Raw genomic sequence first — 27,996 nt, 5'->3', positions numbered from 1 at the left:
TTATTTAAATACATAAATGCCTGGGTTTAGTTCTCCAACACTTGCCCTCTCTTTGACAGGAAAACAGAGAGACATGTAGAGTTTTACTTTCCTAAAATCTGGTTCATTCCTACTATTGTTTGCAACATGTGCTCCTTACCTACCCAAAATTAAAACTGAGCTTCACAAAGGCTGCTGTGCCCACACCTCATCCTGCTGCACTGCCCAGCCACAGCAACCACCACCATCTGCAGAGTAAACAAAGATAAATCTCAGAGCTGTGTGAAGATTGGAAACTTTCCTGAGTCCTGCACCATGCCTAGGTATTTCTACAGCAAAAGGGTGCATATGCATGTTCCCACATGGGACAATGCCAAGCAGTATTCTCTCCTAATCTGAGGCTGAGGGAGACAGAGCAAGCTTTAATCATGGACATCCACAGGCACAATCTCACAGGAGGTTCCAACACAATCTGCTGTAGAAACAAAATAAGGGCTTCCCCAGGAGTACTTTGCCCTGAACAAGCAGAAAGCTAAGGCATGTCTGACATCCAAGGTGCCAAGGACATCTCAGTTCTGGGGCCCAGGAAAGGCAGAGACCAGTTAGTTCCCTGAGTAATTGCAGAAATTAGAGTTCCTTCTAGAGGAAATCTGCAGAACTTTTTGAGGGGAAAAAAAAGTATCAATGAATACAATAGCATAAGGAGATCAAACAGAAGGTCCCAGTGCCCTCTGGAAACCAGCACCTATTTACACAGGCAAGCAAGCAGGAAGGCCACTGCCTGAGTGTGAAGGGAGCCTTCAAACAATCTTCTTGAAAAGCAGTGAGCTCACGCCTGTTGAGCCCTCTCTGGCAGCAAGGGGAGGGGCAGTGAGTCCCATTCTGCATGGCTGACATTCTTGCCAGTAGAGAGAGATTGCTGATATCCAAAAGCAGAGCAGAACAACTGAGATGAGTTTTGACCAGTTTGCATAAGATAGCGTAGATACAGGCTCATCCTATCTGAAGTCACCTCTGTGGTTTTTTACAAGCAGACAGGTGTAGCCCAGCTACATGCTAGCCCTTAAATTTAGAAGGATTAAACAGGTTTGAGGTGGCATTTAATACTTCTATTAGGTTTCTCATCTCTAGGGTTTACTCCAGCAGAAACCTCAAACCAAATGAAACTCCTTTTCCCCTTATCTAGTTCTGTCATACTACAGTACCCAGAACCATCCCTGCAGAGAGCTGTAAAGAAGCAATTCTCTGAAATGATTTTATACATTATATAAACTTATTTTCTGAACTTTCTTTAAGCACAATGATTAATCAGGATATACATTGTTTTTTATTGACAACACAACTCACAGCTACTCAACAACCATATTCCTGGTGAAGTAAGAAGTGTTATAACCACAAACTGTTTTACAACCAAGTGTGGCAAGGCAATGGAACAAAGCTACTGGGTGAGTAGGAACTGCCTCAGTAGCCCATTGAGCCAAGTGTGTGTCAGGGCACACCTGATACACTGAAAGCTCAGAGATGCAAAGCACTCTGCATGGTCATCCTGAATCTGAGTGAATAGAACACAGCCACAAGTCCTACACAGTTCCCCATCCTCCACTTCAGTTGACCAGGTAACATACCTGATCCTTGGAATACAGCAGAGATTCCTACTCTTAGCCCTAGAAGTCTCTTATCAAAACCATCCTTGGAGAAGGACTGGAAAGGTACTTTGGAGTGAGATATCCATGTTCACTGTTGCTCTCTTTTAGGCTAACTTCTTCCCTGAAAAGACATGAAGGAGCAGGAGCTCATTGTTTTTTGAAAATGGAGCAGCAGAGGATGTTTAAGGAATGAGGTGCTTTTAAGATTTTTTTTTTCTTCTTCATACTCTGGACACGATAACCTCAAACCTGAAGGACAGTCCTAGCAGAAGTATTCTCATGTAGGGACTTCTAATCTCCTAGATGAAGGCAGAGAAAGTGTGAAGAGAAACAACTTGTTCATTAGGACACATTAAAAGGAAGCTGGTAGAACCTCTAAAACCCCTCTGTAAATCAACAATCAGAGAATATTTCATGCAAGAACCTAAAAATTATTCTGAATAATTTTTTAAAAGGAAGAAAAATCTTCCTTTCAAACCTTCACTTTTCCTTAACTTCTTATAACTAGAATTTAGCGGTTGGAAGCAATGAAGAAGGAATAGGGTACTTTCTCCACTCCAGATTTTGCTGTAGACCAGATCAGAGATGATGGGAAATGTTCTTCCCCCTCCAAGCACTGAGATGGGACAAGTTCTTCACTTCTCATGCACCAAGTAGCAAAAAAGGGGAGGAAACAACAGTGCTAGGGCTAAGTCTACAGCTCAGTAGCAGTTTGAACATGTTCATCTCAATCTTTTTTCCCTGAAAGCTATTTTTAAACTAGCCTGTAAGTAGCTTCTCTTTTCTTTGATAGTTAATTAGCTTCAATTAAAATAGACTACATTTATGTAGTATACATTAGTTTGAATGGTGATCATCAAAACACAGTAAATAATAATAATAAAAAAAAAGAAATTGCACTTACAGTGAAATACATGTGAATGTATCTCCTTAAGACTTCCAAAGGGATTTGGGTTATGAATCACAAACATTCCCCTCAGCATTAGTCTTATGAGTCAGAAAGATAGTCATCATTAATCACTTCTCGAGCATTTTTAACAAGGTGGTTCCCGCTTGCTGCATGTTTTCATTCTCATCAGTCATTTACATAGCATAAAAGGTGTGCCTAGCACTTTAGAGACAATTAAGACAAAAATATTTGCTCTGTAGTGTTTACAGCTATAGTAAGATCATACAAAATGAGAGAATATTCTTTGTGAATGAAAGAATAGAAATTGCAACTATAGTAGCAAGTTTTTTTCATGGTGTGGGATATGCCTGCATTTCAGTATTTCCATATTATTTTTACTACTCACCATTTTAAATAGGAACATATTTACACAGTTCACTTAAGACCTTAACATTATTGTAACCATGAAAGTATTTCATGCCCTCCCCTTTCTCAAAGGACTACAAATCACTGTTAGACTGTTTTGGGGGCAGGGGAAGGCACCCAATTCTCCACTGAACACTTATGCTACTTGCATCAACATGTCTTTTAAGAAGCAGTGCCAGCATTGCTGCAACCTGAGTGGCTACTTAATTGAAAAAAAATCTGGAAAAGAAATGTATTTTCCACTCTTTAAAAAAAAAAAAAAAGAGACAAGATATCTATTCCATGACTGCCTCTTAGTTCACTACATTTAAGCAAAGAATGAGAAAGGCTTATTTGTTTTTCACAGCACAATTTGTCAGTCATCCTCTTATCCCTATCTATACATTGAAAAAACCCTCATAATACAACTATGTCTGCACTCCATGGAAAAACTGTATATGCTCACACATTTTTTCAGGACTTCATTCATGCTTTCCTTCAAGTATCACAGCTGTTATTTTGAACTTCAGTGCCATAGATGAATGCATCAGTCCACAAGTGAGATCAGAGCTATGAAACAACCATGAAAGCAATGCAGTTAAGGACAGTTTCAGAAGTACTCTGTGACAAGCTGTTTATTAGAACTTCACTTTGACAATAAATAAGGTATTTCCCAAGCAATCAAAATGTAATTATTTAGAAAGTTAAACAACGCAAGTTTTCACAATGCAATTTTTTATATACATAATTTACTGTACTTTAAACACCAGTTCATCCGGAGCTGTACAACAGTAGGATGTCTATTTTTTAAATTCACACAGGAGACTACCAAGACATGTCTTTAATCTGGAGACTGGGTGTGTAAAAGTAATCCCAAACCACATCAGCTCCAGGGTGGATAGTCCAACTGGTACAAATGAATCTCCGTTCCTTAGACTAACTGCTGAATTCACAATCGGATGTATGGCTTACCCAGGAGAAATAGTGCCTTTTCAGAGTTATGGTTTTAAAGGACTAGTAAGCTGCTCAACTGCAACAGTATGATGTAACCATTTGTAATTTACAGTGCTACTCCACAACCTGCTCTGCCTTCAACACAAGTGGCACAGGACAAACTTTTGTAAAAAATGATAATTTCAATGTAGTAAATCTCTAATAGTAAATACAAACTTTGCACTTAAACTGTTAACTATGAAAACGTCTTTCAGTTTTGGTCAAATGAATTAGCATTTCTTCACTTAAATACTCAAGACATTTAATATGCCTCAATAATACTTTTAAGAGTTTGACATTCAAAATTAACTTCAAAAGAATGTTCCTGTTAAATAAAGCACCAAGATTTCCCCATGTGTTTATTCCTTAAAGAAAGTCTATGAAACACTAGTTTTTAAACATTAGTTCTGCTAAAAGTTGTAATTTCAAAATAAAATTTAATTCTTATGGTTTGATCAAAGCCATGTTTCCAAAGTGAGCTTTACATATTCTGTGCAACATCCCATTTTCTTTAAGTGCAGAGGTACAGGTCTCAAAGTTATGCAGCTGCAATCGAGTTGTCATCTGCTTGACGACCCTGAGGCTTTAAGGAAATAAAGACAGAGAATTAAAAAAAAAATTTAAAAAAATCAACCAACAAAACAAAACAAGCCACCCAAACAAACTCCCCTCAAAAAAACCAAACCAAACGAAAAGCCCCACAGCCAAACAGAAAAGACAGACTACTAGGAAACTAACTTTGCAGTACACTGTGCTGTCAGTGTAGCTCTCGTACCCAAGTGTAGCACCAAGCTTATCCTTACTTCTGCAGGTTTCCAATAGTGGCACAAACACAGAGGACATCCAATTGAAATTTCAGTTTGGCCCCATGAGTACGTGGTGGAGGCCTCACCTTCCCAACTGCCCTGTTAAATGCCTTCTCCATACACATCTGGACAGCTTAGCATAAGGCCTGGCTGATCAGAGCACTGAGCATTGCTGCAGTATAGAAAGCTGATAATAATCAATGTGTAAACAGGAATGAGACTGACAGTTTCTTGGAGAAATTTTAAGCAGCATCACCAGCGATAGCAGAGAGCAAGGAAGTTTTAAAGAAGAAAAGACATCCTTACAGTAAGGTTCTCTGAAGTTCTGACAACTCCAAAGCAAAAGCAAAGAATTCTGAAGCTTGAGAATCTGCAGGAGTTTTGTGAACACCATGCTTTTGAGGAAAAATGCCTCTTCTATTTACTTAGGAGGACACCTCAACAACCAGTCTAGAAGAGCCAGTGACTGACAGCATACTCAAAACATAAGTTCTGCCTATTTCCTTTTGTTAAAACAAAATTGAAACAATGCCAGGCCCGTTTTCTAGAAACATGATTACAGATGTCTGAACAACCCATCTTAAATCATATAAACAAAGTCTTTGGGCTCCTTGCTTGTTAAGAGTCTGAATAAAAAGTGAACAAAATATTCTGGAGACAGCAGCAGTGCAATAAGAAAGCACTGTTTTGGGTGAATGGATTTAAATGATTCTTAGAAAGTCAAAAGACCTGTTTTTCATAGCATGATTGACATGCAGTTATACCACTTAGGAAAAAAAAAATCTATACTGAGTGATTCACCAACAGTCTGTGTTTTTAGAAGTTATTTAGGGAGGTGTGGGATGCTACAGTGTCTCTGAACCTAGTCATATGGGTTGCTGAAACACTTCTTTTTTCAGAAGTGCTATGAATTATGGTATTTAATTATTTTTAGCTCACTCTACTATGCTCAAAATAGAGGCAACTTTAAAACATTTTTCAGAGTGAGACATGGAACAGAACAACAGGGACAGGACAAGAACACTCAGCTCATTCATCTAGTGGTAACCAAATACATATTCCACCGAAACAGATTTCCTAAAGATTTTTCAAAGCAATTAACTCTGTTACAAGCTGGACATTTTAGTCTGTTTAGAGACGCTTGGCTTTGAACAGAGCTAGGGTGGTTGTCCCCAGAAAATGAGCAGCCCCAAGGGGATCCTTTAAACACAAGTCACTTCTCACAGCCTTACCTTTACAAAAATGTGTGTCGGTATGAAACGTCTGAGCAACTGGTTGGTGAAGTTTGGGAATCGCATCAGGTTCACATGAAGAGAAGGTAGCTGCTGATATCCAGCCATCAGAGGATAGAAGTTATATAACATTTCCTGCTGCATGCCAGGAAGGATTCTTAGCCGGATCTTAAAAAAAAAGAAAAAAGAAAGCAACAACCATAGGTAAGCTCTGTGTCTAAAAGCTCTATTTACTTTCTATTTGTACACTGGTTACTTTCTGAAGCTGGAAAGAATGCAATTAATTTACAATTCTAGTTAAAGCATTGCTTCTACACCGAAACACCATGCTACCCATAAACAACATGACAAACAGCTCCTGGTCAGACTTTTCATCTAGCCATTTTTAAAATGGAGTCTGCAATCATATATTCTTCTGGACAGACTTTACCATACTTTAAAAATCTATAAAACAATGAATTTTTCCTCTCTGTACATGAGTGGAAGTCTAATCAATGTATTCTTCACTTCCAGATAAACCAGCAGGATCAGTGGATGTGACAATTCTGTACCTGTTTAAGGCCAGAGAACATGAAGGCATCACTGGGTTCCACGGACACCTCCACATCCTGGACTAAATTGGTCTTATTTTGCAGGTGATACCTGACAGGTAAGGACTCTCGGACTCGACCAAATGATGGCAGATCTTCAGAAAGAAAGAAAGTGATTTCAAATACAAAATGTATTTTCAAGTTCCACTAAAAAAAAAAGTCTATTGCAAAAAGCAGTTAAAAAAAAAAGTTAAGAAAAAAAGATACAAGAACTAGGCATCTAAAGCAGTTCTGAAAATTTCTTTTAGAAGCAGATTAAACAACAGAATGCAACTTCATTATAATTTTTCAGCACCACTTCTTCAACATCTTGTTACAAACCTTCCAGCTGCTAAGATTGCTCAAGAATACAAACTAGGAAGTCACTTGGCTGCTCCTAACTATTTTCAGTTTACCAAAATCTAATCTAACCTGAGATACTGTGAGGAAGTCCCTTCAAAGTGTAACAGGATAGGATAGTGGAACAATCTCTGTACAAATGAAACCAAACCAAGGAAACCATTGGAATTATGTGTGTTTGGTAGGCATTTCAATCCCCCTCTGTTCTTGTGCAGATGAAGGGCTAGAAGAGAAACAGTTCACCTGCCAACAAAGATCTCCATCTCTCCAGTCTGTTTCTTTCCTGGGATGCACCCAGAGTGTGGGTGGATGGACCAATTGTTGCCATAGGCATCTAGAGAAACTTACTGGGGCAGGAGGGGTAACTCCAGCCTCTGTGCTGCCACATAACACAGGTCGATCCACTGACAGCTTTTAGGAGAACACATTTGTGTAACTATCCTCCTCTTCCCTTCAAGTGGGGAAAGAGGGCAAGCCTTGAGGCAGTCTAAGTGATGGTATGGTTTCTTTCTCTAGCCCCATAATATCCAACACCATTTTTCTGTCTTTTGCTACAGTAAATGGAAGCTTTGAGTGCTGTAAAAATTTTGGCAGTCCTAAAAATTCTAGCTGGGACTTGTATGTTGCCAAATTAATATTACCTGCATTAACATGGAGGGGAATGCTCTCTACAATCACGTGTGGTAGAGTGATGACTGTGTTAACAACAGGGACACTTTCCACAGGTGAACTTCTGCAAGAAAAAGTCAAATGCAGACCATGTTGAATATTATACAACATAAAGTATCAAGTAAGTACACAAAATAAAAGTAATTAGTAGGTCCAAAGTCTAGACAGTGCTTGCTACAGGAAGATACAAAACCTTCTTTTTGGTTTTTTTTGCACTCCTCCCCACTACCGAAAAACCCCAAACCAAACAACTCACTCTTATTCCTCAAAACAAATCAACTTACTTGCTCTCCCCATCAAGGCCAAGAGATGCTTACCTCTTCCAGGAAATTATATAACATCCAGTTGCCACTCCACTAGCATTAGTAACTGGAGGACATCGAAGGCAAAAGCACTCACTGGCACTCTCACCTGTCTGTAAGACAACTATCAGCAAGATTTTGTTTAAAATCAAAGCATAATAACAGCCAAAGCCACCAAGTCTAGAAATGCAATGTGACACAAACACAAGTGCTCAGCCAGAAAGGCCTTTGAAGTGCTTTGCGAAGTGTACCTACATAATGTATAAATCCAATAGATTGTGAAGTATTCCAATACATGAAAGGGTCACATATAAAAATACATGCCAGTTTACTTTCTGATTGGCATGATGTGTTTAATGTACACATAGAATGAGTCATTGCAAATTTGGAACTCATAAACACATACAAAAAGCAAAATAATGGCAATTCAAATTCTACACTTCTACAGCAAATTTCAAGACATCAGCATAAGATGTCTTTGATGCTTGAAAAGTAAAATGAAGATGGACACATCCCCTCTCCCTCCCAGATGGATGAGAGCTGGAGAAGAGAAGAAATGCAAGAAAAAAATCTACTGGCTTTTCAGTGAAACTGAGTTTTCATTTTTTCTTCTTTTTTCTCCACTCAAATGAACTAAAAAAAAAAAAAAGTACCTTTTCATGTAGGGAGTGATTTTAAAATAGTAGTAAGAAAACATGTTTCAGTCTTTTAAAATTTATCATTAGTATTTAAAAACAATACATCAACCAAAAGATGAACAGCTGAATGGTTGATACCTACAGGGCTCATATGTCCTGGCACTTAGCTCTTTAGGAGCATCAACCAGAAGCCATGAAGCACAAGGTGCCAGAGCTGAAGACGAAATATCATAGTTTGAAGAATAAAGGACCTGGGAAATAACTGCTTTTTGACAGGCAACCCTTGAATCTACAGAGGAACTAGAGCCTTTCAAGTCCTTGATTACATGAGTGGACAGCTGCCCCACAGTCAAGCAGCCACCCAGACTACCTCAGTGGATTTAAAATTTTGATAGAACACGTATTTCACATCTCTGACTCCACAAATGCAAAGACAACATTTTGTTGGAAGATTTTGGATCAGCTCTACTTTTAAGTACTCCATTTAACTTTAAAGCTAACATACCGCAGTTTTAATGGCTGAGATCTTCAAGATAACTTTTTAATATTTAAGTAGTAAGTTACTAAACTGTGGTAATATTTAAAAAAAAGAAGCTTACTACTAATTGTTCTTTATAACCTACCCTTCACATTTTTCAGTTTTGTGACTGCAGTTGTGGACATGGATCACTGGCCTTTGGATACGGCCTCTGTCATGGTAAAGTGTGTGCATTCCAGAAATTATACATAGCCCAGAAGCACTCAAATATTGAGTATCTTTTGATATGGATATCTAAGAAGTTGCATTTCAGAAGTACTTCAGGTGATTTCCCTTATGTCTATTTAGAATTTTGTTTACCATCCATCATTCAAGTCTATTTAGTCGACCTAGTGAAGCAGAACTACATTTTAAAGCATGCTGCTGTCCAAGTTGCATTCTGGCAAGCAACTAGAGTACTAAGCAGCTTTCTTCTATTTATAGGTCAATGAGAAAACACTATTTAAAATGTTCCTCTTTATTACTCCCAATTTATGTAAAAAATATCCTCCTGATTGAGATAATAGAAAACTAAGGAAAACTTACCATTTTCCACATACGATTCCAGTTGATCTACTGGGGTCATGGAAGCTGACAGCTGTAACTGGCTTGTTACAATAGTGAGAGGCCAAGGAGAGGCACTCAGGATGTCAGTCATCAGTAAAAATGGTATATCTGCAAATACTCTGTCCAAGTGCTCCAGCTGTCAAGACAGACACAAGCTCTGACTATTTCTAACTAAACAGGGTGTAACTCCAAAGTCCAGTGACTCCAAAACATGAACAACTTCCCAAACACGTACCTTTGTGGAGACAAATTTGACAGCAACATCGAAAGGAAATACTGTGTCTATGGTTACAGTTTCATCCTGTGGAGGTAACAAAAGGGGTGGGAAAAAGAGGGGAGAAAAAAAGTTATATATTCAAAAGTACATGGATACTCCATAGTGGAAAGAGTATAACAAAAGTACACCAAAAAAGCTTTATATATATTTATATTCAGTTATATTCACCTGGCTATTGATATCAAAGATTACTAATGTAAAGTTAATCATAATTTTAACCATCATTTTACATTCTTCCCTGGGGAAGACTTATCTTTATATATATTTAAGAACAAACATAAAAAATATTTCTTCTGCTAATAATTATAGAACTGCTTATGCTAAAAAGGGCCACCATACTGCTGATTTAGCATTTATTCTATCACCCGGGAAGGTTTCTAAGATACTCGAAATTACAGCTTTTAGAGTATTTCTTGTATTTCACAAATTTATCTACATAAAGATGCAAATGGTACATCTTTAAAACCTACCCGGTGACACCTGCAGAGGATTTCTTTCCCCTCAACAACAGTGTTGATTAAGTAAGAAATGTAAAACAGAAACATTCTTGCACCAACTGTTCCACAACGGATGTATATTGGTTTTTCCAGCTGCAAAATCAAGAAGACTGTATGAGCCAAGCCATATCTAAACCACATTAGTTAGGCCTAGAGCTGTCCACAAGTTGTTGATCATCTAATTTGGTCCAACAAGGCAACAGTAGAATGGGCATTATTTTGACCATAAGGAATCTCCTACAACGCATGATTGGATTAATGCAGTGAATGATTTTAACCAGAGCAGCACAACTCCAGCTGCTTCATTAGAGTCACTTGTTACAGATGCTTGTCTGTTTCTTAACAATACAAAAAGACAGCCATAACTGTGTAATATATGACATACCCAACTTCTAATTTACCAGTCCCAACTTCAGTTTGCTGCAAAACATGCATATTTGATCCTCTACCATGTTGAATCACACTTGCTATTACCTACTGTCCTCTATGCAGTGCGTTTCATTAGCAGTTGAAACTAGCATCCTTATTTCTTATCTCCCAGCCATATCAATCCCAGAATATACCTTATTCCCCAATTTAGTCCAAAAAGGGGATCTAGTTAAAGGAATACTAAACTACATGTAAACAGTAGGTAAAATATGCCATAAGTATTTAATTTATTGGTTCAGATATCTGAAAGTAAACTGAGATCTATCTACAAGAGTTTTTTATTAGTTGCATCCTAGTTTTTTTAAGCATGATATAGAACTAAGGTTTTAAGTCTTGACCTTTTCCCCTGGTTGCAAGTCTCCCACAGGGATATCAGGAAGCAGTGCAGGAAAAGAGTCATCACATGTATCTGTTCCATGAAGAGTCACCTGAGTTTTCTGAGTCAGGTTGGCATCTTGTCCTAGGATTAAAAGCCACGTTCATATGCACACAGGCTTACATCACTAAAGCATGAAAACAATGACTAGAAATAATAAAAAATTAATCTCAAAAAAATCAATGCATGAGGAATTAACACTGTTCATTTTGTTGAGAGAATCTTTCAGAAGTACCAGCAGAAGGTAGATTTGACAACGCCTCAATTTTTTTTGAGCTGGTGTGTTTGCACCCTTGCAAGTTTATTCTTTCATCTCTTTAGGCGAGGAAAAAAGAAATCACAGAAATCAGAAACAATAGCTAGATATTCCCTAACATATATATAACACATATGTAACAAATTACCTAACATATATGTAACACTTGCTTATTAAACTTGATCTAAGTTTTTCTTGGTACTCTATAATAAAGTAAAAAGGGAGTTTCACAGTTTTGTGATTCTTCTGTTTTCAAGAGCATGGTTTAATGATTTCACATATTTTTAAAACTTTCCTTCCAAGTCAGTGCTGAAAATACATAAAAAGAAATGTATAGATGTTAAATGACACCATTCTTTGGTCAGAGCTTAACCAGAATAATGGCATTTACTGCAATTATGTGGGATATTTTTCAAAGCAAAACAAGCCACATCTTGCCAAAGAGTTGCAACTGTGGAAAATACATCACCTTCCCTATAAATGAAATGTCAGATTTCAATTGTTCTTTTAATGAAATCTGCAAGCCCACACCGACCTTGCATATCCCATGCTAAAGAGTTAAGATCAAGCAAGAAAAAACACCCAAGAAAAACAAAGAACATCTATTAAACACTTGTTTAGGAGTCAAGCCCAAACATCCAATTAAAGAAGCTTCCAGAATACTCTACTGACTTTAATTAACCCTACAAGTGTATAGGAAATGTGGTTCTACTTCAGAATACGCAGAACATATGGCACCCTATGTGCTAGTGGCTCAAAAATATTTTTGTCTTTTAGGGTAATTGCTACAAAGAGGCATACTGACTGTAACATTTGGGCTTCACATACTGAAAACTGTCAGCAATATCTGCATAAAGATAGCTAGAACTTAGACATACAATATTTGCATTTTTTTTCCTTTGCATTCTAAGAATTACTGCCTCGGCTCTCCATTATTCCCCAAATGTCAAGTAGTTTAAAAACCAAGCCTTGTTGTCCAGGGCAGGGAAAACAAAAAACACAGGATGGGTGTGAGAGAAAACCCACAAAGCCTATACTTAGGAAACACTTATCTAGCACTGTCTAGTACTTTCAGCTCAGCAAGAAAAAGATCTCTCTTCTGGAAATAGAAAAATTTCATTACAAGCAAGTTGAATAAAAAGTTAGAAAGGAATACAAAAGCTTCCATGTTTTCTTTCAAACTTGTAAAGACTTATATTCTTGAAATAGCCATGTAAACACCACAGACAAGCAGTGGTTAAAATAATCATAACTTAGCAAGTCTGTTAGCTGCTGATCTTACCACTGGTATTTCATGATTCCAAACTTTCACTTTGGTTTGGCTTTTAATTACTGCGGGAAAGCAGTTTACTATATTTCTCTGCATTGCATCAAGAACAAGGAGTCAATTATGAGACGGCTGGATTAAAAGAAAATAACGCCAAATACCTGGCTTTAAACCTGCTGTAAGCTTGACATCTTTGGCCACTGTCTCCTCATGTGACTGGACTGTCACAATCAAACAATACATTTCATTAGTCAGGGCGGGAGGTTCATGACGGAGCTGAACAGAAATGTTCGGCACTCTAGAAATAATCCTTTAAGAGAACAGATTCAGTTATTGTTTGTTTCTCAAATAACAGTCTTTTAGGTGTAGTTTAAAGGAGGCTAAAACACCATATTGTTTAAGAGAGCTCCCACAACTGGTGGCCTATTAAACTAAGAGACGTGAGACTCCTGAAAAAACAACATCATGGGAACAACTCAGTGAAAAAAGACCAGTTTGGAACCCCAGCAATAAGCATTAATGGTTCAGATGTTCTGTCAGGAAAGAAGAAAGCAACTGCACTAACTGCAATCAAATTATTAAATTATTTTTATTATTATTAATAACTTTCCAGTTCAGTTTCTTAGGGATTCTTGTGTGATGGCTTTCATAAGAGAACAGTAACTCTTCCTAGTTTGCAAAAAGATCTAGGAAAAACATGCCTGGCAAAGTTAGGTGAAGGGGAGAACTAAAGTGTACATGGTATGTTCAAGGATCAATGCAAACTTTTTCTGTGCTCCTACCTATGTGGAGCCTCAAGAATCCTAAAGAATTGGATAGTATCCATCTTATCCCCAGTTAAGCAAAGACATACTAAAGAGCTCCTATCGAAGAAGTCCAAACAAGCCTTCTATTTTCTTAAGCAGAATGATCAGGATTTCACAGGAGACTCACAATGATACATAATGTATATATACTTTCAAGCTGTTACTCACATAGTGCTAGCCTGAATAGTCAAAGTGTCCCAGTGCACTTCATTGTCTGGAAGCTTAGGTCTTCGCTTGAAGGACCGTGCTGCCTGCAATGCTTCTTGAGATGAGGCAGCATCTCCCCCTCCTCCTCGCCAGTTCAGAATCACACAGCGGCCAGATTCACTTCCCAGGATCAAATCCACAGAAGTGATCTGACAGACACAAATTCAAACACCTATTGGTGACTTGGTCTTCTGACCACCTATTGTAGGAATATAGTTTTCCAACATACAAAGGCATAATAAATACATGTACCATCAAAAAGCTTCTGACAGCTTTGCAGGCTGAGGACCTCATCACCCCAGGATTTCATTTAATGAAACAGCAGTGGAAAAAGTTTCCACATTCAGGTGTAAAGGAGTATAATAGGTTGCGGTTTCCTACCCTCCCATAATGCTATACCATCTCTCACTTTTTTTGTTTAATGTATTGCACATACTTTAAAAAAAAAAGTTTAAACATTGCTTGAAACAATACTTCAGTTTTCGTGATTTTTTTTTTTTTTTGTGTTTTGGCATTGTCAAGAGTTTTACTCTCACTTTTGATACTCAGTTTCAAGAACTCAGACATTCAGAACTGCAGTGACTTTTTAACTGGCACCAGATTAGAGACACATTGTAGATTGAGTTCATTGTATGTAACAGTAAGAAGGATACAAAACAAATGGACAAACCTCAATCTTCTTTCCTACATCTTCAGTTTTTGCAACAAATTTGAAAGAGAACTTTCTTGTTTTGCCAGGCACTAAGCACATTGTTCCTTGTGATGACTGTTCTAGAATATCACTTTTCTGATAGGCTTCTTCCACAACACAGTATTGGTTGTAATCCTACAGTGGAGGAGTGGGGAAAAAAGCTGATACATTCAGACTGAAGACATCTTTAGAGAGTAACGGCAATATAGCAAATATTAAGGCTCTGTGTTACTGGATCAAACTGTATGGGTTTTCCTACTTTTCACAATATCAGTTAGACTAGCAAGTAATTACAATACAATTCTTTGACACAAGATATTATATTAATGTAACTTCATGAAGCACAAGAAATAAGACATTAGGATGATCCTTCTGAAACTTTAGCAAGCTTCATAGTAAAAAAATAGATATAACAGATGAATTAATCAAACTGCATTTCAGAGCCTTATTGCAGCATCAATATACTTGTCAAAAGTGACAGATAATGCATAAAAATCCCAAACATCTTTCACCTCAAGTATTAACATGATTTTTGGAAAAAACATTTTCAAATTTTTTTTTAATGTTTAAAACCACTAAAATATTATTCCATTTTTGTTATAAGTTTCTATCACTAGGTCAGAGATACTTATAACATAGTTACCTGATTATTGAAACTGATGCAGAGCTTTGAAAACCTTATAGGATGAGGACAATCAGCTCTCAAGTATACATCAAACTGCACAGGAACATCAACATGAAAACTAGGAGCAAGAAATTTTGCTTTGCACTGTACTGTAATTAAAAAAAAATAAAACAAAAAAATAAACAAGAACGTGTTAAACATAAATTAAAATGTTAAATTCCAGAAGTGCTCTCTTGAAATAATTGTGGCAAGAATTGTTCTGAGTATACTCTTAAAACTCTGTTTTGCAAGTGGGACAAATTTGGCTACTAACACTGTCACAGAAAGCTACTTTTCAGCACTTGGCCAAAACCTCTGCAGAGGAGAGGAGATGCAGATGTCCAGCAGAAAACAGATAATCCTTTACACTTGGATGTCACTCATGACCCCTTTCAATGTTGAGTATTACTTTGCACACATTCTGCCCTCTTTCCTCAGAAGCCTATTTCAAAGCACACCAGAGTGGCAGAAGTCTTTCAGAAAGCAGGGAAGTCCTCTATAGTAATGCGTATCAGGGATAAAAGATCACTGACTTCTCTCATTATTTCTTATCCTGCTGATTTAAACAAGGAACAGAGCAGTGCTCAAACACTGCTGCTGGCTTTAATACATCCTTCATATTTTCTTCCTAATTAGTTATTTTCAAGGAATAACTACATCAAAATTTATGATTTGGTGTAAATTTGCTTTCTTACTTACCAAATGGTATAAAATCTTGGACTTCTATTGTAAAAATATTACTGCCTGCCAAGGAAACACGGTCAGCCCACAATTTCTGTGATGCCTTCACAGCTGCAGCATCACAATCAGGTTCAGGATCAGGGCTTTCATTCTGTATGCAGGCAAAAGATTGCAAAGAAGACTAAAAGGTTACCAGACATACAGGTTACCATAGGATTATTTAAAAGGGTAATAGAAGTTCTGCCACTTACCATTAGAACTTTTATGAGATTTTTTTCTATTCGAGATTTCTGATCTTCTTTAAGAGTAGATGCTAATAAAGAGAACAAAACAACCATTACAAGACAGGAGCAAGGGTTTCTATATTTTTTCTTTTTAACTCAACAATAAATCTTCCCTTCAAATTGCATTTTTCAATTAACAAATTCCAGGGAAAAAAGAATTCTAATATCCATCTACCAGTAATGAAGGACATTCCCATTTGAAACTTTTCCTCTTACTTTCACTGGAACCAAGTATATTTTTTTTGGTTAGACAAGCATTTTGTAATTTATTGGAGCAAAGCCCCAGAAGAATAATACCTTCTTGTTTATGTTTAAAAACAGAAGAAAGCATAGAGAAGTCTGGAACATGCAAAGAGGCCAGCTCAGACAATACTAGAGAAAAAAAACTACAGAAGGTGACAGGAAGAAACAAGAACTATTTAAAACAAGCATTCTTTTCTTGAAGAAAGGTGGTTTTGCATAATTTGCTATTCTTCAATACCAAGCAGAGTAGCCTGGCTAGTGATAAGAAGATGCAAACCTATTTTTACCACACCTGCTATAATAGTGGCGTATCAGTAATTCAGGGCCTAAAAGGATTATTTCTGCAATGTCAAGGAGCCAGCATTACATGGACCACAGTGCTTGCATGGTTACTGTGCAGCCACCCTATGCCAAGCTTTTTCCCTAAAACATCTCACATATGTATTTCAGCAGCAGAGTTCAATAAAAAGTCTGGGAGAAGCATATTTGGGATACCAAAGTCCAGAAAAATCATGTTAGCTTTGTTACTAGGAAAGATGTTTCTCTCTTTTAGCTATACTAGAGTTCTTTTCCATCCCAAAGCTCAAGAACTTCCTGTTACATTATTTGAACAGTCTCAAATGAAGCTCTGTGTCTCAGATATCCTGACACAATCTATCTGAATGCAATGAATTTTGTAATAAAAGAGACAGAAAACAACTCCCAGCATACCACAGGAAGTAGTAAAAATCCAGCACAAGTACACAGTTATTTTGTAGTCAAATAATTTGAAGTATTGTAAACACTGTGTCTGACAATGATTCGTCATATTTCAAAATACAGGTACTTAAATTTTTCCATATAGACTAAGTGTATTTCTTAAAAGAATACCTCTACCCAGTAGCTCTAACGAGTATGTTATATAGTCTTTCAGCTGGGCCATCAGATATGAACATTTGAGTGCTGTTGTCAATATGGAAGTGAGCAGGGTCCACCATCCTTCACTGCGATATTCACACATAACGTAATCCAAGAGCCTGCAACACCGCAAAATTGAGAGAAAAAAAATTATAGGCACCAATAGTTTTTAGAAGCTTGCATTTATTTGGTATCATTAATGAAAAATTCATCTTCACTCATACAAATGCTAAATAAAAGTCAAGTCTACTGTTTTTACATGGCAAGGATTTATTGAAAACAGCATAGAATTATAATAAGGAAACACATTTATTCCCTGAATTTTCTATTTCAGGCTAAAAAAATTTTCACAATAGAACAAGGAAACTCATCTGTCTTCACATAAAGAACTAGCACAACAGCAACTGGACAGAAATGTCTGAGTCCAATATTGCATTAAAAACATGCCTTACTATTGAATATGCAGTAAGTATTTAGAAAAACAAACCAAGCCCCCACAATAAAGTCCCCTTCCAAAATGAAGAAATTTAACATTCCTTAAGACAAGATGTTTCTTTTCTCTCTTATCTCCTATTCCCTGCTCACTTCAAGGGTTTCAAAGATCCACAACACATGCATCCATCTTTATCAGGCAAAACCACACACCACAATATGCTCCTAATACTGACCACTGCTTGTTATTACTAGCAAAACAGAGAAGTAATTTTTTTAAACTCTTCTGAACTGTTTAAGACAAGAATTTCTGCCTGTTTCAGAAAAATCTTACTAACATTAAAAAAATACTTTTTCATGGAACAATCAGGTTTGACACAAATTGATCCTAGCCTATCTTCTCTTTCATGGAAAGTCCAGACAGCTACTAGCAACAGTAAATACATCCCTCCTACATCAAACAAGAGAGACAGACAGATAGCACTCAATCAGTGAGCTAGAAATAGATAATATTTGCCCAATATGGCAAATTTCTTCAACAGCTCAGAGCAGGAAGTTTTTCTGCTCTAATAACTGATTGATCTTTTTTGCTTTCTTTAATATAAGTGGGGTTCATAGACTCAATAACTTGTGCTTTGATCACATCCAGACACAAGGTGCATCTTACACGAGCTTCCAACATTTTTCCATAGCAATAAGACATGGAGTGTTAGCGAAAAGATAGCATGTAAAAGAAGCATTCATGAATGATACTCACTTCAAAGCTTTGGCATAATCTTTAGCATAGTAATATTCTTCTCCCATTTGAACCACTGATAAAAGAAAAATATTCCAGATCACTACTGAAAGCATTTGCAAAATTAAATTTAAAAAATGCATCTGTTTATCTATACTCACTCAAATGACTTTTCATTCTCGGACATTTGTATTTCTTGAACTGTGCAACAGCATTACTCAACAAAGTGATTATTAGCTCCTAGGAGAAAAAAATGTTACTGATATCATTACATATGCAAACATTAGGGTCATGTTAAAAAAAACAGATTTTTTTTTTAAGAATAAAACTTACCGAGTGAAGGACATTTTTCTCTTTTAACTGTAGGGATAAAATCCCCATCTTCTCCTTTTCAGGATCAGAAAGATCAAAGCCTGCATAAGACAATGAAAAGATCCATAAAACTGGAATTCTGTCCAGACCCAAAGGGAATTATTTACACTGTGAGCAATATGCAATGCAAGCTTCAACCCAAACACACTCACATATTCTTTTACCTCAGAGGCAGAGATATCTCCCTAGAATGCAAATTCTAGGACACAACTATCTTTCCTCGTGTTTAAAAGACTCTACCCCAAACCAGCAAATTACAGCAAAACCACCTAGTCCTTATACTACATCTATTTAAAAAGTCTATGTTAAGAAAAATTTGTAACCCTTTTCCAATTTGATCTCAAGTAAGGATTCAAGCTTGTATTTCTGTAGCAGTAGAGAAAGCCAACATATTAAGAACAGCATAGGGCTTTAAAAGACTACAAACTCTTACTGGAATAAAAATAAAACCCAAACTTTACTCTACTAATATGTAAAGTTTCTCTCCATTTTAAGCTGTGTTTCCAGCTGACACCTGTTCAAGTCATACCACCAACTAACAAGAGAGTGAGACCTCAGCCCTGCATCTATCTCAGTGGAAAAGGGATTACAAGCTGATGCCCACTAAGTCAGCTGGCAGGATCAGCAGCTAAATAAGTTTGTCCAAACCCCACAGACACAAGACACAGAAACATACTTAATATTCCTTGCCGCCATGGTCTTTGCCCATAGAAGTCAAGCACTCCAGTTTGTGTTTCCAGGGGATCTGGATTGGGATACGTCACAGAGGACTGTAAATTCAGCAAACATAGTAATTATAAAAGGGTTCATGCTACATTTTCTGCCAGGCAAGTGTCAAAAAAAATACAAAAACAATATCCCTCCCCCATAAACTGATACTAATGTTCTTGTTTCTCTGCTTTCTGTAAGTCATCAGACACAGTACAAATATAAGTATACTGGAAAAACAAAGTAAGTTTCCAAGTATCCAGCAATGTAGAAAGTATACTTAAAATTAAAAAACGTGTCAGAATTATTTCTAATAAAATAAATACTAATGCATTTGCTCTGGGGTAAGCTTTTCCATACATAACAAATACATATAATGTTAACACGTATCAGAAAGACATATATCCTTTCCTTGGATTTCATTTACACATACTACAGATTATTCCACTTCCATTTAAGATTACATTAGCTAATTCACTATCTGGTTAATTACAAAGCACTTTTCCCCTCCCAACTTACATCATGGTTACAAAGCATACTTGCTAGTTGTTTCCGTTCCTGTGCATAGTAGGCTGCCTGCTGGTAATAGAAACCTGGATTCTGAGTTTGAATTGCTGTCAATCCCAGCTTAATTGCTTCATCAAACAAGTCACCAAAAGCCTGAAACCTGTTAAAAAAAAAAATTCATAACCAAGATTATGTACAGAACAGAAATTTGAACTGAAAGACACCCTACAATTAAAAGTTCTGGTTACTCTCAAGACAGATGATATTTCTCTGAACTTTTATATCTAAATTCTATGGCTGTGTTTGTGTCATACTCTGTTCATTCAAAGAGAAAGGTAGTCAATGATCAATGCAAAACAGAACAACACTGTATTTTATGTTCTTGTGTATCTCTTAGATAGAGAACTAAGAATTTGTATTTTGTCTAGACAGGTACACCTTTTGAAGTTCACTGTTTATCTAAAACTAAGCCAGAAAAACACTACTAAGCAAAAACATACTGTTTAGACATCCAGGCAGCATGCTCAAAAGCCAGTTCTGCACTTCCTATTTTTTTCTTGCATAGGTCAATATGCTTCCTGAACTGTGCAATAGCATCCAACGGAGTATTATGCTGAAAACAGAGGCGACAGATCTAGGAAAAGATAAAAGTAAGTTGAAAAATCACTGTTAGGCTGCTAAGGATTAGCACTCAAAACACCCATCCCCCAACTAATTTTACGTATTTTTGAAGTGCAAAAATTGCATAAAAAACAGAGGGAGAAAAGTAGATGTAAACAACAATGTACTACACCTGAAACCATGTGGTCCTCTATTTCACCTAATGCTATTTATCTTCCCCTTCTTCCCCAAGACATCAATGGAAAAGTGCATAACTCACTGAAAAATGTAACAGAATTTCAGAGCCTCTAGAAAGATTATTTTGAAGCCTGCAGTCTGCAAATGGAATTTCATGGAATCCAACTCCAAAATTCTTGTAAATGGTGGAATAGTTTACCTTTACCTAAAAGTCCCCAAAATACCACAAAACTATGGACTGATTCTTAGAGAGTTACTTTCTTTCCCCTAACAAGCAGTAACTGAACTATATTGACCTAAACTTTGTAAGAAGACAAAAACATTCAAGGAACAAGCAGCCCTGGTGTTCGTTCTCCCTGCACAGTGTGAGAGTTAGTCTTTCAGAAGACTGCATCTCAAATGAACTCAAATCCTTCAAGATAATCCCAAACTTCAGCTAAGGATCTTTCTTTTGTGTGGAATTCAGAAGTTTGCAAGTCTGAGCATAACTGGTATTCCAATGACAACTCTTTCTAATCCATCACTGTAAAAGCAACATAAAATGGAATTTTAGAACCTTTCCCCAAAGATGCATCAAGTGTTTTCTTTTAAGTAACAGTTGTCAAAGATTAAGAAGTACAGTTCTAACCTTATAATTTATAAATCCTGCCATGGTCTTGATTTCCAGCATGTTTGTTTCATGAGCCCTCAATTCATGCACAAGATTATATGCAGTTCTGTAATTCCTAAGGAGGAATAATTAGAATTAAATCACACAAGATAATAAGTTCCAGCACTGCTGACAGCGAAAACCAGCCTTCCAATCAGACCATTTTTCCCAGTCAAGAACTTGCCCCTTCATGCATGTTTCAATAATTTTGCATTCAGGGAAATATTTGTCACAGTTTATGTTGTAGCACTAATTTGGGGTAGAGAGGGTGGGGGAAGATTACATGAGTCTTACTTGAGAGCATTCTGTGTATCCTGTTTCAGCTCACTGAAGAAGGCAATTTTGAACTGGTGTCTAACAAACAAAAGCTGCAAAACACAACCAGTGTACATCATTCACAAACATCTGAACACACCTTGTTACCTACAAAGAGATACAGGTAGTACCTTCAGAGCTTTACATAAAAAGCACTTGAAAAACTGTGCAACTGTTTCCTAATAGTTCTCTCTGCTGTCATGATGCAGCAGTTACCTTTCAACAGACTGAATCTATTCAAAGCCTGATACCCTGGAACAAGGGAGAGGCTTTGTAACACCCCAAAATCCCTATACCAATAGAGTTGATTGTGGTTTGGAGCACACCACTTGAATTCCAACTCCCACTTGGATTCCAGCTTCCAAGAGAGGGAAGCTGGCAAATGTAACAGAATATAATGTATCAGACTGGATTTGAAATGCAAAAGTTAAAAAGCAAAATTATGTGCAGCTTTGAGTACATAAAAATATCCATGGGAAGCACATCCCACAACTTAAGAAACTACACTCAAATAGGTATAAACCATGTAGATAAATGAGAAGTTTTTCTTTTTTTAATCTGAGAACTTAATTTTGGGCTGCAGCTCTTTTAAGGAAGATACGAGGAAGACAAACATAACAAAACCAATCAAAATAAAAATCAAAAGTTTAAATTGCAGAAAATAAAACCAAATTTACTTTCTATACTGAGAGGGGACATATCAAGTTGGAAGAGGGGAATAAAAACGTTTAAGCAACAAACTCTTATTTTCATGTTTTAACATGCAATATAACTTGCATAGTATTTCAAAAATAGGGTAACATTACCTGATGAGTGGTTTTGTTCAAGAACTCCTTATGAGATTTTACTCTTCTTATTTCTGTATAATAGTAAGTCTGTGCATGCTCATAGAAAGCATTTTCCAACCTGCAACAAAGTTGCTCATAAGTTTCACAAAGTTTCTCACACATACAAAGTAATTCTGATGTTCTTCAAAATAAGTTACTTTTAATCATGCTCATTTTAGTGTTGCCAAAGAACCTTGCGGTATTACTAAACTCCTCCTTAAGTTACCACACAGGGTAAGTCTGCTGACAAAAACCCTTCACAAAGAGGTAGTAAGAAGTAGAACAAGTAAGTTTGAGGGCTTTATATACTAACTTCTCATACAAAAAACTCTAGTATTTAGTTTAAGAAAGTCTGAGGGTAACATATTCTGATTTTTCAAGGCAATACTAAGTGGAGAGACATCCCTACGTCAAAGAAAGCAAACCTTGCTGAGGCTCATGGAAAATGTCTGAACAGGATCTTTTTTGCTGGACAGTGGGGGAAAGAGTGGGAAGGAAAAAATAGCAGTAAATAAAATCATGAAGGTACAGAGTAGGTTTCATCATTCTGTCCAAACACCAACAGCTACCTGGGTTGTAGAGGTAACAGTGGAACTTGTGTCTGCAAGAGAAATAGCTCAAGGCAACTCACAGGGGAAGAAAACAAAGAGGACAAGAACACCAAATGGAATATGAGACTGAGGAGGATCTAAGGAGCATAAACTGTCTGATCAAGCTGTAAAGTCAACTGGAAAAGATCAGAATCCAGGAGAATGCATGCAACAGCACACACACATGCAGGAAATAAAGGCTGAAGTACCAATTCTGTTATTCATTCCCGATTTAGCACTGAAAAAAATATGACAAGCTAGAAGTAATAGTTACTTTATTTTCCAGTGACACCTTGTGAGCAGCATGGATACAATAACAGCATTAATTTGTGTTGAGAATTACACTATTTATACATAAATATGAGGGTGAGAGAAGAATTAGCCTCTCGGACTGTGACCCCTCCTCTCCCTGAGAATATATGGAAAAATTAAAACTTAAAATTACAGAAAACCATTATTTGCCTTAGTTTGAGCCCTTCTTTTTAGATCTACACAAGACTGTGTGTTATCTTCCCTTAATCTGTTTTTGAAAGGCCTGCCTAATTTATTTGAAGTTGTAGTCCATGTAAATATTAAAACAGAAAGCACAAGAAATGTATAAAATGACAAAGATGTAATATTTGCAACCAGATAGATGGCACTTAGCAAAAATAGAAAGAGAAAACCACGCAGTCAGGAAGCTGGGGGGATGTGGGGGGTGGAACCCAAAGCCTGCTAAGAGTTAAACCTAACAACACATTTGTAGGGAAAATAATTTAGAACCAGCAGGGCCAAAACCACTGTAGAAGTAGAAAAGCCCACTTTACCTCTACCTGACTTGAGGAAGGGAACATCTTGGGATATCAAATAATATTTCTATAAAAGCAACATCTCTGTCATTACACAACGTCACAGAGAAATGAAATTGTGCGGAATTCCTCAGAATAACCTGGAGAATTCCAGCAAACAGGTAAAGCATTCACTGCTGGTCTACAATGAGCGTGCCACATAGCAATCATCTCAACCTATGACCTGTCTCAATATCTCCGTTAGAATTGTGGAATCATTTAGATTGGACAAGAACTTTAAGCTCATCAAATGCAACTGTCAACCTGTTGCCAAGTCCACTACTAGCCCATGTCCCTAAGCACAGTATCTACATGTCTTTTAAATACACCTTCAGAAATGGTGACTCAACCACTTCTCTAGGCAGACTGTTCCAATCCTTGATAACCCCTTTGGTGAAGAAATTTTTCCTAATATCCAATCTAAATCTCCCCTGATGCAACTTAAGCCATTTCTTCTCATCCTACAGCTTATTACCTGGGAGAAGAGACCAACCTGTACTCCATGAAGCCTTCTTTCAGGTAGCTGTAGAGAGCAATAAGGTCTTCCCTGAGCCTCCTTTTCTCCAGGCTAAAGACCCTCAACTCCCTCAGCTGCTCCTCATAAGGCTTTTATTCCAGACCCTTCACCAGCTCTGTTGCCCTTCTCTGGACACACTCCAGCAACTCAATGTCTTTCTTGCACTGAGGGGCCCAGAACTGGACATGGCGTCACATGGGTTTCCATCCACTATCTCCACTGAGGCAGCAGAATGAAGGCCCTCTCTCTGGCACACCAATACTGGCATGCTCACCTCAGGCTTATCTTTAGTGAAACTGGTTTCATCCCTTTCCAATTTAAGTCTAGTTCAAAGCTCCTTCAGCGAGCTCTGCTAACTCTTGTGCACAGATCCTTTTCCCCCTTTGACATAAGTGTACACCATGTGCTGCCAGCAGGCCTGGTGCTGTGTAAGCCAACCCAGGGTCAGCAAACAGAGCAAAACAGGGGGTTACAGTCACTTACCTTATAATATAGCCAACAAGATGATCAGTGTGCGGGAGTACAAAGAGTGATTTTCCAGAAAGGTCACAAGCATTACATAAAGCTGCTGCCCTCTCTGATGCAATAACATCTTCCCCTAGTGAAGTCAAGGAAAGCACAAGTAAGTGGTATGTGGTACTGCAATGTCAAACAAGCTCTAAAAGCTTAAAGGTCAGCTTTTAAAGCTTTTTTAAAGCTTATGAACCTTAGGTGGACCTAGAGGTCTAAACAGTACTGAAAAATCTAATAAAGACAAAATCAAGAGCACATTCTTTATTACTTCTTTCAAAGTACTATATGCTTCACCCAGTAGAATACATTGCAGAAACTTTCTAGGAGCTGATAGAAAAAAGTTACAGGTATGACATAAGTTTTTCATCTCTCACAGAATTAAATATCCTGTACCTTGATAAATACAATAGGATCCAGAAATGACAAAAACATTTAGTAGGTAGAGCCAAAAAAAACCAAAAAATGGTTTGCCAGATACTAGAAAGCACACAGGAAGCCTCCAGAAATGTAAGGTTAAAGTGTATCACTTTTCACAGTTCCACATGGCTTTTAATTGTATCAATTAAAACCAAATCAAGATGAAAAACCTCTGTAGGTACCAAATACCCTTCTTCTAAGTTCTCAAGTGCTTTAACTGGTTTTCTTGATCTCTAGCAATGTTTAAAATGCAACTTGATTACAAGGCAGGTCATATGAATTACCATACAAGCCATCTTTGGTACTGTGTATCAAAAAACACACTTGGTCTTAAGAGGGAGAAGTCAGGGATAAAAGTATCGAATGTTTAGCATCAACTGCCCTGAGTGCTCTTTTTATCCTTACACTTTCCTGCAGTCACAGTGCATTTAATGAATGTAGATGACATTAGATAAAGAACCAGAGATAACGTGACAAACCAAAGTCAGCTCAGTCCACTGGGCCTTCTGAAAAATGAGAACTCCACAACTGTGCATACAGTTTTCAAGTACCTGGAGGTAAAGGTGTTTTTTTCTGAATCAAAACCACAGCAACTTTGGTATTTCTTCCCTGCAAACTTTGCCTAAAATAAAGACAACATGGCACAGTGTCAAGGTTTCACTTCTGATTTCTGAATAATTAGAACAAAATAAGATTTCAGTCTAAATGGAAGCACTGGAAGAATGTTACAAAGGAGAAAACGCCAAACACAACAATATGTTCCATCATTCAGAGAATGCTGTCTTCCCTCTTTTGGGACAGAACAATTGTGATGGGTTTAGCAAGTAAAATTTCAGGGGCTAATTTTACTTAAGTAACTTTTACAAATAAACTAAATAAATTTTAAGTTTTTTACTGTGAGTTGTATATTAAAAAGCAAAACTCAAATTCCCCTTAACTTGAGCTTAGTTTCCCTTTTTTGTGTTTAAGAAAAAAAATGTTCTAGAATGCAAACAGATTCTGCAATTCCCACTTATATTAGCTTGCAGTACATTATGAACCAAGTGAAAAAAATCTACCTGACAATTTCAACTCGAGTAGCACACTCCAACTGTTTTTCCTTCCATTGTGGCTCATCCCAGTCTAGTTCATAGAATACCACCACAAGTGCTGGAACCAAATTCAGGTGTTTGTTCATCCAACCAGTCTTCAGGATTCCTTTTGGAATGTACCACTCATAGGATGTCCTCTGAAAATATTGAAGGATATTGAAGCAGAAAGCATCAAAGCTACGAAAACTATGAAATCCATTTACAAACATTTATAGCAGGAGAAAGAGAATTGCCTCTACATTATTGTCACTCGAGAATATGTTTGTCATCTTTCCTTTAACACTGTTCCCCTCAAGCCTTTGCTTTCTATTGAGCCATATCCCTCAATAGCTCCGGCATCAGGGCTTGATGTCTGAGATATCAGCAGCAAACAAAAACAGATTCCAGGAAGACTGGAGAAGAGGGTCAGGTTCAGGAGCGTGTCTCATATACTGCCATGAAATACTAGACTCAGGTTAAAAAAGGGCTCCTAAAACAGAGCAAGGATATACCACTTTAGATTGTCTTTGCCAACATCACGGAAACGTGCATTTTTCCAATAGTTAAACTCATTGATACTGCTTATTAACTTGCCACTGCAAAGCAGAGAGAATAGCAGAGATAGTTCTTCCGCTGTGTTTCCCTTAGTTTAAGTGAAACATTTTGTAAAAAGACCTTTATAGGTTAGGGTTTTTTTTTCAAAATACACTAATTCTAAGTATGTAGTTTCTCCAAAGTTAAACTTTGGGTTTAACTAAAGCTCAAATTTTACAAGGTACCTTACTGCTACGCAGAATAGTAGCAAGTACTTTAGAAAGTAAGCCATACAGGCTTTCTCTGCTTCTGGCCCACGAGCTAAGGCACCCCGTTTTCCTATGCACCCACAGCCCTCGGTTTCCCCTTGGCCCTCACAATCTCCCTGACGTGAAGCTCCCAGCCCTCCCCTCCAGCAGCGGGGCGGAGGCAGCCCGGGTCCGGCAGAGCGCGGTGCCCAGCCGGCTGCACACCGAGCGGACCGGCGCTCGGCCCTTCCTCCCCCACAGGGACCTCCGGCATCCCGGGGCCGGCTGTGCTGCTGGGCAGCGGGCTGGGAACCCGCCAGGACGGGGCGCAGCCGGGGCCGGCGCCGCTCGCTACCTTCGTCCTGCACTTGGGGTACTCGTGGTCGCCGGGCAGCACTTTGAAGGAGATGGGGACGCGGTCGGCTCTGCGGTTGGCGCAGAAGGCGTCCCACACGGCGCGGTGCACGGCGTTGTACACCACGTCCAGGCCGGTGAGGGTGACGAACGCCATGGGCCGGCAGCATAGCTCCACCGGGAAGTCCCAGTGAGTCGGAGGGGTCATCCTGCGCCCGGGACGGCGGCCTGCGAGGCGGCGGGACGGCGGCGGGAGGGCGGTCCAGGCCGGCCACAGGAGAGCCCCGCTGTCCCGGGCCCGCGCTCCCCGTAGCGCCGCTCACTGCGGCGGGATGGAGCCGGGAAGCGCCGGGAAGCGCCAGCTGGGAGCGGCCGCGGGTCACGGGAGGCGGCGCGGGCGAACCACCGCCTCAGGAAGCGAGGGCCGGGCAGCGT

At 38.1% G+C, this 27,996-nt stretch overlaps 1 protein-coding gene across 1 annotated transcript; it reads right to left on the bottom strand.

The window, feature by feature from the left end:
- Nucleotides 1-3,527: 3,527 nt before the first annotated feature.
- TRAPPC11 (trafficking protein particle complex subunit 11) lies at nt 3,528-27,983 on the bottom strand. The gene is made up of 29 exons (XM_085058744.1): nt 27,563-27,983; nt 26,414-26,583; nt 25,907-25,977; nt 24,909-25,023; nt 22,471-22,570; nt 21,644-21,717; nt 21,329-21,425; nt 20,403-20,536; nt 19,915-20,062; nt 19,364-19,457; nt 18,649-18,728; nt 18,477-18,555; nt 18,337-18,391; nt 17,121-17,266; nt 15,975-16,036; nt 15,742-15,874; nt 15,022-15,152; nt 14,358-14,513; nt 13,649-13,836; nt 12,836-12,984; nt 11,114-11,235; nt 10,320-10,439; nt 9,808-9,873; nt 9,552-9,708; nt 7,866-7,974; nt 7,521-7,612; nt 6,502-6,635; nt 5,951-6,118; nt 3,528-4,495 (listed from the first exon to the last, which is right to left on the bottom strand). The coding sequence occupies exons 1-29, from the start codon at nt 27,767-27,769 to the stop codon at nt 4,451-4,453; spliced, it is 3,402 nt and encodes a 1,133-aa protein (XP_084914870.1). The 5' UTR covers nt 27,770-27,983; the 3' UTR covers nt 3,528-4,450.
- Between the last annotated feature and the right edge of the window lie 13 nt (nt 27,984-27,996).

This window comes from Lichenostomus cassidix, chromosome 4 (assembly GCF_008360975.1).
Source record: "Lichenostomus cassidix isolate B80296 chromosome 4, HeHo_3.0, whole genome shotgun sequence".
Classification (NCBI taxonomy): Eukaryota; Metazoa; Chordata; class Aves; order Passeriformes; family Meliphagidae; genus Lichenostomus; species Lichenostomus cassidix.
The sequence above is the reverse complement of the archived record's forward strand: the minus strand, read 5'-3'. Positions and strand labels throughout refer to the sequence as shown.